General features: G+C 34.6%; 1 protein-coding gene across 2 annotated transcripts in view; it reads left to right on the top strand.

Moving 5' to 3' along the window:
- Nucleotides 1-13,014, top strand: part of SRBD1 (S1 RNA binding domain 1) — a 301,555-nt gene that overhangs the window by 145,094 nt on the left and 143,447 nt on the right. For both annotated transcript variants that reach the window (XM_051975202.1, XM_051975201.1), the window contains exon 16: nt 9,167-9,258. In XM_051975202.1, coding sequence (XP_051831162.1) covers nt 9,167-9,258 — 92 coding nt within the window. The remainder of the gene's footprint in view (nt 1-9,166; nt 9,259-13,014) is intronic.

Raw genomic sequence — 13,014 nt, 5'->3', positions numbered from 1 at the left:
TTCCTCTCCATTTATTCCTATTCTTATGCTTTTGAACAGCATTTATCCACTACAAACATTTGTTAAATAATCTCTACCTAGCATTCACTGCTATAGGACAATCTTTTTATTCCTTCCTAATTGATCCTCCTTCCCACTCACCACAGGCGCCATTCTTAACTTTTTCATTTCTTTTCAACTATTTTCTGCACCCCCCTCCCATCCTATTTTTGTAGCTAAGAATCTTAGTTCATATTTCTTGAAAAAAATTGAGGTCCCCTTTTCTTTTTCTTATCAACTGATGTTCTTCCTGCTGCCTACAAATGAACCCATAACTTTTCATTTTGAAAAATCCTTTACTTGACCCTACCATCTGAGGTAGTTATTGAATGTCATCATTTATCTTGTCCAAAACAGGATTTAGTGTCTTTCACCCTTAACTGTTCTCTCTTGTGGCTCCAAACTAGGTGGTGTTCTCAAATCCTCTCATGCCAATTTCCATATCCTCTGGTTGGTTTCCCTTTAAAATCTTCCTTCATTCTAATTCTTTGCCCATTCAAATGCCAAAATAATTTTTCTTAAAGTGCCAATCTGATTATACTACCTACTATTTGAATATAAATTCTCTTCCAACTACTGGTTGTTCTGGCTTTCATAAAGCTTCAGCACATATCTTAATTATTTTCAGAAGAGCTTTCCTGGTCCCCTCTCTTCTTAGTATCTCTCAAACAACTTTTAATCTAACCTGTATTTATCTTGCAGTATATAACAGTTTGTGTACAATCTCCTCTATTAATATGTGAGTTCTTAAAGGTCAGTTGTCTTGTTTTTGCCTTTCTTTTTAGCACTAGGGCACATAGTAAAAATTTAAAAGTTTATTGACTGGTAGAGTGTGATGACCACACTAGCACCCAGGATACCCTAGAATCAGCCGGAGTCAGGATAAGCAAAAGTCCTTAATCTTTATTCTCAGGACACAGGATTGAACAGGATGGAAGCAGAATCTCTGCCACTGCCTTCTCCCTTGTCTACCACCAAGAGTGACTGGCTAGTCTTACTCCACCCCCAGTCCCTCCTACAATCCTTTGTATACACCAATCATTGAACCAGCACGGATAGTGGAAAGGACCATTTTCCAAGCATATTCCCACAGAGTATTGTCCAATTGGTAGTTAGCCTCAAGTGCTCGGTAGTCCTGATCTCAGTGCCTCTACTCAATAGTTTCAGCCCTCTACAGTAGAGTATGTAACTCAATAAATGTTTGTGGATTGATTATTTGTCTATTTCTGTGACATTAATTTGTAATACCTCTTTCCAAGTAGCTTTTCCTCTTACCACTTACTCTTTTTGGTGTCTTGTAATCCTTCCTTTTAACTTATGATCCCTTTATTCAGCCCTATTCTGAGTTCTGCCTCTTTGTCCCCATCCTCAGTTTCTCTTTTACTTCTAGATCAAGTGAATCAATCAACAAACATTTATTAAGTGGCTACTCTTTTCTAGACACTATACTAGACTTTGGGGATAAAAATAAATGAAGTGTCATATTTGAATAATAGCAAGAAAGCTAGTCTGCTTGACCACAGAATATGAAAATTGAATGATATAAAGGTATAGAAAAGTTGGGGCAAGGTTGTTAAGAGTTTTTGAAATCAAAAAGGAGTTTATATTTCATCCTAAAGGGAGTAGAGATTAAAACAAACAAACAAGTCTTCTGTTTAACATTTAACATTAAATCTTTACAGTTGGCAACCAACTTGTTTTTTCAGCTTTTTCTTACCCCAAATTCACCTCTTTTTGTTTAACTCTTTAATGCTTTTTTTGTTGTTGTTGTTGCTATAGGGGCCCAACTGATCTATTTTGCTGATATCTCTTGTCTTTATCCTAGAGTAATTTAAAATTTCCCCTTCCCAAGTGAACCCCATGATTTCCTTCAAGTGTTACTTCCCCTGTCATCCCTTTTCTCTTACTAATCTTCAGTTTGTCATTATCTACTGGCTCCTTCTTTGCTGCCTTACTCAGTCTGTCAGTACTTGCTAACTATCATCTTCTATCTCTCCTTTCTTTCATGACTAAACTTTTTTAGAAAGCTATCTACCACCAATGAATGCCTCTAATTCCTCTCATTCTTCTTTTCACTTTCTGAAATCTGTATTCTGAGCTCATCATTATGTTGCAACTTTATTCTCCAACATGACCATTTTTCTCTTAACTGCCAAATCTAAGTCTTTTTCTTTTTAAGTTTTCTGCAGTCTTTGAGCCAGAAAATTACCTTCTCTTTTTAGGTTCTGGTGACACTGCTCTCTCCTGGTTTTCCTATCTCTCTGACTGTTCCTTTTCAGTTGTCTTTTGCTTGTTTTTTCCATGTTATATCTTCTAATTGTTGCTGTTCTTTACAGCTGTGTACAATGCCCTTTTCTTTTTGCTGCATTTATATTATCACATTTTCTGATATCAATTTTCATGAGTTCAGTTGTTATCTCCATGTGAAGATGATATTCCCCTCACCCCCTGCCCTTTAGGAAGTATATATGTATGTAGAAAGTATACTTCTTGAGAGTAAGGACTTTTTTTGCCTTTTTTTTTTTTTTTTGTATGCCTAGCATGTACCTGACACATACTAGGTACTTATTAAATGCTTTTTGATTCACTCTATACAAATATTGTTCTTCCATTAGAATGTATGCTCCTTGAGGATGAGAACTCTTTTACTTTTGGCTTTGTATCTAGCACAGTGCTTGCGTACAATGCTTTTTCATTCATTTAAATTTAAATTTAAATTCCTTGAAATAAAAAATATATATATATTTTTCTGTAATTTCTTTAATGCTAAATTTGCTTTGTATTGTGATGAGACAAGCAGGTGTAGTGGTTTGTGCTCTGGACTTCAAATCAAGACAACCTAGTTTTAAATTTCACTTGAGACATTTTCTAGGTGTGAGAGTCTGGACAAGATACTTTAACTTCAGTTTCACTTTTTTCATCCATAAAATGCATATAATAACATGTAACTCACAGATTTGTTGTAATATCAAATAAGATGATGTATATAAAGAGCTATATAAACATCTAGCTATTATAAAATCAATTTCTCTGAATTTTGTTTCCTACTATGTTAATTAGACTAATGATGGTATCTTTCATGAATAGTTGTGAAATTTAAATGAGATGTTATACAGAAATGACTTTAGAAAATGTAAAATGTGGTATAAGTATCAAGTATTATTGTTATAATCTCCACTTCATTAGATGTTTTGTTTATCATTTATTTCTCCTCTTTTACAGGATCCATTTCTTAATGGTTTGTCATTTTTCTTGTTTATTCATCATTCATTGGTTTTCTGAAAATATTGAATTTTTCCATCATTCCTGCTATTAATTTTTTTATCTTCATGATCTTTTTTTGAATTTGGGTTATTTCCTTTCTATAATAATAATTTTAGGTGAAATTTTATTTCATTCATTTTTCCCTTTAATTTTTATTAATTTAGGCATTTAGTGATGTGCATTTACTCTAAAATTAGGTTTTGCTGCATCTCATAAATTTTTATTTTATATATCTTACTATCTTTTAAACATTATCTTGTTATTTTTCTGATTGCTCATTTAATGTAGTCATGGATTTTTTTTTCAGCTTACATGTGGTTTTATAACTTGTTCATATTATTTAAATTTTTTATTGCATTTAGTTCCAAGATGGAACTTATAATGTTATTCAAGGCTTCTCTGTGTGATAAGCTTTTGTGAACATCTTCCTTGTTGTTGAAGAGAATCTGTTTTCTTCTTTGAGATTATTTCCATATTCAAAACTAAATTGTCTCTTTTCCTTTAGTACAGATCTGACCACATTACTTCTCTTTTCAATCATTGCTGGTGTTTTCATTTTCCTATTCTATACTAAAATAAAATATAAAATTCTCTGTTTAACTTTTTTTTTGGGGGGGGGCTGAGGCAGTTAGGGTTAATTGACTTGCTTAGGGTCACACAGTTCCGAAGTGTTAAATGTGTGAGGCCAGATTTGAACTCAGGTCCTCCTGATATTCAGGTCTGCTTAACTTTTAAAGGATTTTGCAATCTAGCCCCAATCTTTCTTTCTAGCCTCTTTGGACAACTTTTCCCCTGATGCACTCAGCTATCCAGTCCAATTGTCCTTCTGTCTGTTCTCACATGTGATTATCCATTCTTTGTTTACATACTTTGTGCTGTCTATTCCCCCATGTTTTTTCTCCATCATTTCTGTCTCTTAATTTCCCTGGCCTTCATTTGAACTAATTCAAAGGTTTTCCCATTATCCTGACTTTACTGCTCCTCTGAGATGAGATATCTTCCAAATCCTTTATATCTTATATATACCTCCCTTATTAGAATGCAAGCTTCTTGAGGAATGGGACTTGGTTTTTGCATCTCTTTGGATCTCTAGTACTTACTTGGCATGCAGGAAGGGAGTAAAAACTGCTTGTGAACTGATTATTTCAGTCTTTGTACTTATATTCCTGTCATCTAGCACAGTGCTTAGCACTAGTTGGAATTTATAAAATGCTTGTTGATTGATTGATTGAGGTGTCCAAAGTAACGTGGCACTCCTAGGTTAGAATTAGGACCAAGATTTCAGGGCTGGTAGAGTATGTTGTTGTATAAGTAGTAATTGTAGTTGCAATTTCCTCTTTTTTACATGATTATCTGGGTATCTTTTTTGTAGTTCTCTTCTGGGTTCTTCGCTAGATTTGTTTAATAAGATGAAGAAAGTAATGTCTCATGAGTGTTGAAGGAATTTGGGAGGAACTACTCTCCCTAACTTTCCTGGAAGTCTTGTAATTTTAAAAAAAAATTAATGTTATTAAGGTCTTAATGAATTAATGTCCCCTTCTAATTTACTTTTTTTCTTGAGTTACTTCCTGAAATTAAATTTTAAATAAATTTTAAAATAAAATAAAAATTTTATAATTTTTTGAATAAAATTTTAAAAATCTGTCAGAGCCGGGCAGCTAGGTAGTACAGTGGATAAAGCACCAGCCCTGCAGTCAGGAGGATCTGAGTTCAAATCTGGCCTCAGACACTTAACACATTTTAGCTTTGTGACCCTGGGTAAGTCCCTTAACCCCAATTGCCTCAGCAAAAAAAGCAAAAAAAAAAAATCTGTTTAGAGCTGTAAGGAGATTTTGTAGTTAAATGTTTTAGTCATATAAAATATACTGGGCATACATTGAGAAATATTATTATTTTGACTTCAAAATGTATTGAAGAGAAGTAGATCTATACACAAGTTACATTTTTATATATAACTGAATACACACACACACACACACACACACACACACACACACACACACACTTGCTTCTTTAAATCAATTCCAATGAAAATGTTCAAGAATTGCCTGCCACTCCAACTCCCAAATTTTCCTTTACAATAAAATCTTAGCCTCGCATACCTTATTCATATGAGAAAATTTCCTTCTTCCAATGCATCCCCCTTTCTCACTTTCATTTTTTGGGGGATCATTCCAAAATAATAGGTTCATTTCCATGCCTTCTGTCAATAGTTCTTAGGGATTTAATATCATCTTTCCAGATAGGCTAATATCTTTTATAGTTTCTAAAGCAATATGTATATATGATTGCACTTACTCCCTGGCTATACACATTGAGAAAACCTTGTGATTCATAACGTGAATTGAGGGCATAAAGAGATTGCATATTCTTTGTGCTCTGTCATACTACCATTATGACCCAACTCATGTGGAAGGCTAAAAAAGATGTGATCAGGGTATGGATTAGAATGAGTTTATATTGTGCATAGCCAGAAATTTCTCTAGTTTCAAAGTGGTTGGTATCGCCAGCACAATTTATTGCTTTTGCTAGCTATTTGATCATTAACTATTCATTCAGACATTATATTACCAAGCATTTATTAAGTATTTCCTATGTTCTAGACAACATATTGGATAGTGGAGATACAAATATAATGAATATTTACCCCTGGAATTCTAGGCAAAGTGGATAGGTAGAAGGACTAATCTGAAAGAAAACTAACAAAGATTGTAAAATCTCTAAGCACTGAATTACTACTTTTTTGGGGGAAGGAGGATAATCCAACTTCAAAACATTAGGGTGGATCAAAATTTTATTTTTTCTTGTAGGTCTCTTGTTTTATGTTGTATTATTGAGGTATAGAAAGTAGCATAGCTATGTTTGTCACAATGCTTCTGCTTTGTGATGTGGTAACTTTGTTAATCCCTTGTTTCAGAATGTGTAGATCATTCAAAATCATACTAATTCTGCAAATATCCCATTGAATTGTTAAATCTGATAGCTAAAAGGAGATTTAAATATAAAGTTTAGAAAGATAGTCATTGTTAACTTTCTGAAGTTTTGAGGTGTTCTAGGAGCTATAGATCCTTGTTTTATAGAGGACAAATCTCTACTTTTCCCAAGTAGTCATTTTTCTTTCTGTTTGAATATAGTTAACAAAACTCCTTCTAGGGCTCTTAAGAATAATTTTAATTTTAATATTTTTATGCCTATCTTGGCACTTCAGGTACTCCTTTGGATTCTGTACTGATATGACAATGGATGGATATTTTGCTTTGGTTACTTGTGTCATAAAAGTATATTTTTTCTTTGACGTTTAAATACTGAGCTATCAAAAGTTCCTGAAGTAAAATAAACAATCATTCAATAATAGGAATCAGTAGCTAACATTTACATACTGCTTATTTTGTGCAAGGTACTGTGTTAAGTGTTTTACAATTATTATTTCATTTGATCTTCAGAAAAACTGTGGGAGATAGGTGCTGTTATCATCTCAATTTTACAGATGAGGAGACTGAAGCAAATGGTTAAGTGACTTATGCTAGATCAGGTACTTAAGTGTCTGAAGCCAGACTTGAACTTAGATCTTTTTGATTCAAGGCCTGGTATGCTATCCACTGTCTTTTCTCAAAGTGCCAACATAGTTAATTATCCAATTCAACTGACCAAGAATTTGGTAAGCTTCAGTTATGTGACTTCTTAGAACAGAAGTGCAAATTTGGAGGGGATGTAGAAAAATTGGGATACTAATTTATGGTTGGTGGAACTGTTAAATAATCCAACTATTTTGGAGAGCAAACTGGAATTATACCCAAGGAGTTATTAAACTTCATATACTGTTTAACCTAGTAATACTACTACTAAGTCTATTCCCAAAGATGACGAGAGAAAAAGGAAAAGAACTTATATATTCTAAAATATTTATAGCAATTCTCTTTGATGTGACAAAGAACTGGAAATTGAAAGGATGCCCATCAATTAGGAGATGGCTGAACAAGTTGTGTTATATAATTTAGAGGGAATACTGTTATGCAATGAGAAATGATGAGTTCCTTGATTTTAGAAAAACATAAATTGGCATGAAATAGTGAGGAGCAAAATGAATAGAGCCAAGAGAATGCGTGCGTGCGTGTGTGTGTGTGTGTGTGTGTGTGTGTGTGTGTTAGTAGCCATCTCAGGGAGGGGGAAATGTAAAAGAAAAAGAAAGTTATGTGTTAACTCTATATATTTAAAAGAAATAGCAAATTTTACATAATAAATTTGCAGGTTTTTTTGAACAACAATAATAATAATCAAAGTCTAAGCATGAGATGATTTTAGTCTGCACCAGTAATGGTAGTGTCAGAGGAAAGAAGATGCATATATGAGAAAAGTTACAGAGGTAAAATTATCAAGCCTCAGTAGTTGACTGGATATGGGAGGTAAAAGAGGAAGTATATAACTTAGTTGTTAGCCTAAGGAACAGGATACATGGTGGTATCTTCCACAATAAGAGGAAAGTTAAGGAGAAAGTGTTTGAAGGTAAAGATAATAAGCTCAGTATTGGATATGAGTTAAAAATGTATATTAGATATTGAGGTTGGATATCCAACAGGAAATTGGAGATAAAAAAGTACAACTATTCCATGCCCCACTCAATAAACTCTAGTGGCTTCTGTCCCTGTTAGTGTCAAATGTAAAATCTATTTGGTAATCAAACTCCTTCATGACCTCTTCCTTTCACCTCGTATCCCCCACCTTTCCTGGATTTTTTTAGACTTTATACTACCTTCCTCAGATACTCTTTGATACATTGGCATCTAGGCAGCTAAGTGACCCAGTAGATAGAACAGTGGGTCTGGCGTCAGGAAAACTTGTGTTCAAATCTGGCCTCTCACAATTATTTTGTGACCCTAAGCAAGTCACTTAACCGTCTCACTAGCACTCACATTTTGTTATAAGAATCAAATGATTTATAAATCATAAATATTTATAAAGTACAAGAAATATTTGTTCCTGTATCCCTTCCATGCTATTCCACAAAATAAATAAATAAATAAACAAACAGTCAAACAAACAAAAGACGCTATTCAGAATCTGGATGTTCCTATTAGCTGTTCCTCATTCTTAAAATGCTCTTCCTCATCATCTCTGCCTTCTGGCTTACGTCTAATCTCAGCTAAAATACTACTCTCTACAGGAAGCCTTTTTCCTTATCTCCCTTAATACCATCACTTTTTCTCTATTGTTCATTTCCAACTTAAGGGGTGTGTGTGTGTGTGTATATGTGTGTGTGTGTGTGTGTGTGTGTGTGTGTGTGTGTGTGTGTGTGTGTATCTACACATACATTGTACATAGTATTTTGCCTCTCTGTATCCCTCGTGTGCATTTAGGACCTGGCACATATTAAGTGTTTAGTAAGTGTTTATTGATTTATGTCTAAAATAAGTGCATGGCTAAAGATCATATTGATAACTAGGATGGCAACTTTTCTTATCTCTTGTCACATCAAACTATGGTTATTGTCATCATGGAGCATTGCTGACATGCTCTCTTACAAATTATTCCCTTAGTGTCTCTGGCAGAGACTACACAAAAAATGTTATAAAGTTAGTATTTTTAGAATTCAGATTTACCTTTCTGAACACTACATATGTACTTAGGGTTTGATACTCATGTCTAGTTAGGTCACCATTATCAAATATTGAACTCCTAAGTATTTTCATATAGATAGAAATTCATTTTTCTTCTATATAATTTGGAATAAGAGAAGGACATAAATGATTTGATCAGAGGAGAAGTATGGCAAACTATGGAAGATCCTATTTCATGAAATTTTATTTTCTTTGTGCTCCTTGTCAATGATTTGCTGAACTGTTTTTCTTCTTTCTTTTCTTTACAGTATCGTCAGTGAAGCAGGGGCATCCATCTACAGTGTCAGTCCTGAAGCTAACAAAGAGATGCCAGGCTTAGACCCCAATTTGAGAAGTGCTGGTAAGAAAACACTATTGGCCTTTATAGTAAAAGCAAAGTTTGTGCTCTAAATCAAAATAAAAACATCTTACATGAAGGTTGCCAGCTTAGGTTCTAAGAGCTTTTACAGGAACAAAAGGTGCTATCAGGAAAACATACATAGAGAGCAGTGATCATAGTTGATGTTACAAAGCAAGTGTCTTTGATTAAAAAGGTTGATACTCACCTTTTACTTATATTTAAAATACACATTTAAATATATCACTTATACAAGAACTGATATGTTAAAAAACTGAGTAATCAGAAGAAGTATTTTTCAAGTGGATTGTGTTAGAGAACAAAACTGAATTTTTCATTAATATTGATGAAAAGGATATTATAGAAATTTACATTTGGAAAGTAATGTGGTCAGTTTGGAAGTCTTGATGATTCTATTGCATGGATCTTCCTTAATGGTAATATCATAATACATTACATAAAAGGCATGTGTCAGAGAGTTGATCTTAAAGTCATGAATACCTAGTTTCAAATCCTATGTCTGGTACTTAATGGCTTTTGGCCTTATGACGCTTGACAATTCACTTAACTATTCACTTCCATAAGCAACTCTGTAATCCTGAAAGCTTCAGGGCCAGTCCTCATATACAATGGTAGTTACATCAATGGGGAAAAAATCCTCCTGAAACCAACCAGATTTGTGTAAAATAGCTGTTTCCAATGAGCTTAAAATATTAACAGACATTATGTTGCATTTAGATTTCACAAATCCAAATAGGGTATTATAAGAGCTACAAAATATTTATTTACCTTTGTGAATATATTAGTTTTTGGTTTACTGCTAAACTTTTTAAGACCTCTTTAAAACAAACTCAGCATACTCTTTGTATTATACCTTTTCCATTGTGTCAGTTTTCACTGTTAACACTTCATTCAACATTTATTTTTGTTTCATTCAGGTGTAATTGGGAAGTAATGGTCCCTGTAAGAAAGATTATACCAAGTCTAAAAAGCTTTTCTTCCTTTCATCTTTCTTTTGAATGTTGCTTGGAAGGCTAACTTGGTAAACATTACCACTTACGTAAATTGGTCCAGTAGAAATGGAGAAGGAATAAGGATAGTATGGTTTTTGGGTTCTATGGCATGGGAAATTCTTAGTGTTCCTTTTTTTATTTTTACCAAATAATATTAGGATTATATTAGGATAGATCAAGGACTAGATGAAACCTTTCTTTTGGTTCTTTTTCAGTTACTTTTGGAAGGCTGCTATCCTGGGAAAATTCAACTAAGTGGTGGTGGGTGTCCAGGATTGAAGCTCCTAAAACCAAGTTGATTGAATTATCAAATGACCTATCTTGGGATAATGCCTCTACTTGATAGCATTAAAACATTCCGTTAATCTTGGTGCTAGATGATAAAGGGGAGTGTGATATTAGTGTAGGATTTAGGTGGGGTTTATGGCATATGACTGTATGAGTTGAATGAGTTGAGCACCAAATGGATTGAAGTACTAGAAGGCCTGATCCTTGGTGATGGCTGAATTATATATTGTGCTGGGCAACTGATTTTGAATAGTAAGGGGGTAATGAGGATTGTTTTTACTTCAAATTACTTCTCCACTTGAACCTACCAGACCTTAGACTTTTGGATCATTAATTCTGACTGAAGGATATTATTGATTGTTTTGATTACTATAGGATCTATTCTTGCCTCTAACCATGTAAATTTTTTTAAAGTCTCTTATTCTATCATAGTTGAGACCTATGATACTCGGGACCATAACAGTCTATCTCAAGGATGAAAAATGGTGAGGTAGGGGATGGGAGGTGGATTGAGAAGCAGTCATTTGAAAAGAAGGAAGCTAGAGTAGCACATATACTGGGCTGTCTTTCCTTAAGTGTCTTGATGTAGTCCAAGTGGAACAGACTTTCACTCGTTTGTTAATAAAAAGTTCTAGTTTAACTGTTTTGTTTCTATTTCTTTGTACTTACAATTTCTCCTCTCTGGAATTCCTCTTCCATTTTCTCTGTATTGAAATTCTATTTAACCTTAAAGATTCAGATCATCTCTTCAACAAAGCCTTCTGTGATCTCCATCTTAGCTGCTGTCTATTTTGGACACATCAGTATTATTTGTATATTGCAGCCATCTTAAGAGCTTAAAGTATATGAGCCCTTTAATCTCAGAGGCGAGATGAATGAGGCAGGAGACTCATTGAGTGTGAAAGGAGCTCTAATTTATTATGCCGCACAGCCTTGTTGATATACATTTTTTTGCAAGGGTGATCAGCGCGTGAACAGTGGCAATCCCCAATCACTATTCAGAGAAGCATCTTGTGGGCTTTGTGTGTGGATGGTATCTATCAATGGGGGGAGAGCCGATCCAGCAATTTAGCAACCCGATCACAGATGAGAGGCTAAGTCAAGGCATCCCTGCTCATGAACAACTACACTGTGACTTCAGGCCAACCTGTTCCCATGATGTGCATCACTGCTTCTTGCTCAACAAGGGCGTTTCTGCAACATGGCAGAAAACTTATTGTGCACCAAAGGTCGAGGTGGAATCTGTACTTCCTCTTGGCAGGGTCCCATACCCTAGCCCTTCTATGATATTTTATTTTATTCTTGTGTGTCTGTGCAAGTCTTAGCTCCCCTTCTAAAGGGTAAGGTCTTGAGAACAGAGATTGTAAAGTAATGCCTCCAATTTAAAGTGGCAAAACAAACCCCTCATTTTGTATGTCCAGTGGCACAGAATGGGGAGGGTAGAAGGAGAGAGAGATAAGTATTCATATAGTATGTACCACATGTCAGTAGGCAGCCAGATGATGCCATAGATAGATTGTCAGAATTGGAGTCAAGAAGGCTTATCTTTGTGAGTTCTAATTTGGTCTCAGACACATCCTAACTAGATGACCCTGGACAAGTCACTTCACCCTGTTTGCCTCAATTTCCTCATCTGTAAAATACAAATGGCAAACCACTCCAGTATCTTTGCCAAGAAAATCCCAGTAGGGCCATGAAGAATCAAACTCAACTGACATGAACATATTAGGCCCTGTGCCAACCTCTGTGCTAAGAACTTTTACCTATGTTATTTCATTTGATCATTTGATCTAAACAATGATCCTCTGAGGTGTGTGCTATTCTTCCCCCATTTTATAGCTGGGGAAAGGAAGACAAACATAAGTTAAATGGCTTGTTCAGGCATACACACATAGTAAGTCTCATGGGATGAATTTGAATTCAGGGCTTCTTGATTTCAGGCCCAGCACTCCATCCACTGTCCCATCAACTATCTTAGAGGTAAGATGATTTCCCTAAGAATGCAAAACTAGTAAATATCAGAATAGGTCCTAGAATGTAGGGTTTTCTAAATTCAGTTTACCTTCATTTGCACCATATTCCATCTTTGTATCTCCCTTCAGATTAGCAGAGTAGCAGAGCGCCTTCCAAGTACTCACTGGTTAGATACTTGTTTAAGAATATATATGTTTTGCCTCATAGATATTTATACTTCCATATACATTCACCTAACACTTATAGCATGACCCTGTTGAAGGTACACTGTATTTAGAACATCCTGGATTTTTGTCAAGTGCTGACACTAACTAGCTGTATGGTTTCAGACAAGTGACTCCATCTTTCTGGACCTTTGGAGATTTCCACACATATATAAAGTGTTCTAGAAGTCTTAATGCACTCTTAAATTTTTGTTTACTTTAAAGTATTAAATACTATAAATTTACAAAAATCATCATTTAAAAGTTTGATTATTTAAAAT

Source organism: Antechinus flavipes, chromosome 2 (assembly GCF_016432865.1).
Source record: "Antechinus flavipes isolate AdamAnt ecotype Samford, QLD, Australia chromosome 2, AdamAnt_v2, whole genome shotgun sequence".
Taxonomy (NCBI): Eukaryota; Metazoa; Chordata; class Mammalia; order Dasyuromorphia; family Dasyuridae; genus Antechinus; species Antechinus flavipes.
Note: the sequence above shows the minus strand (reverse complement) of the source record. Positions and strands in the feature narration are given on the sequence as shown.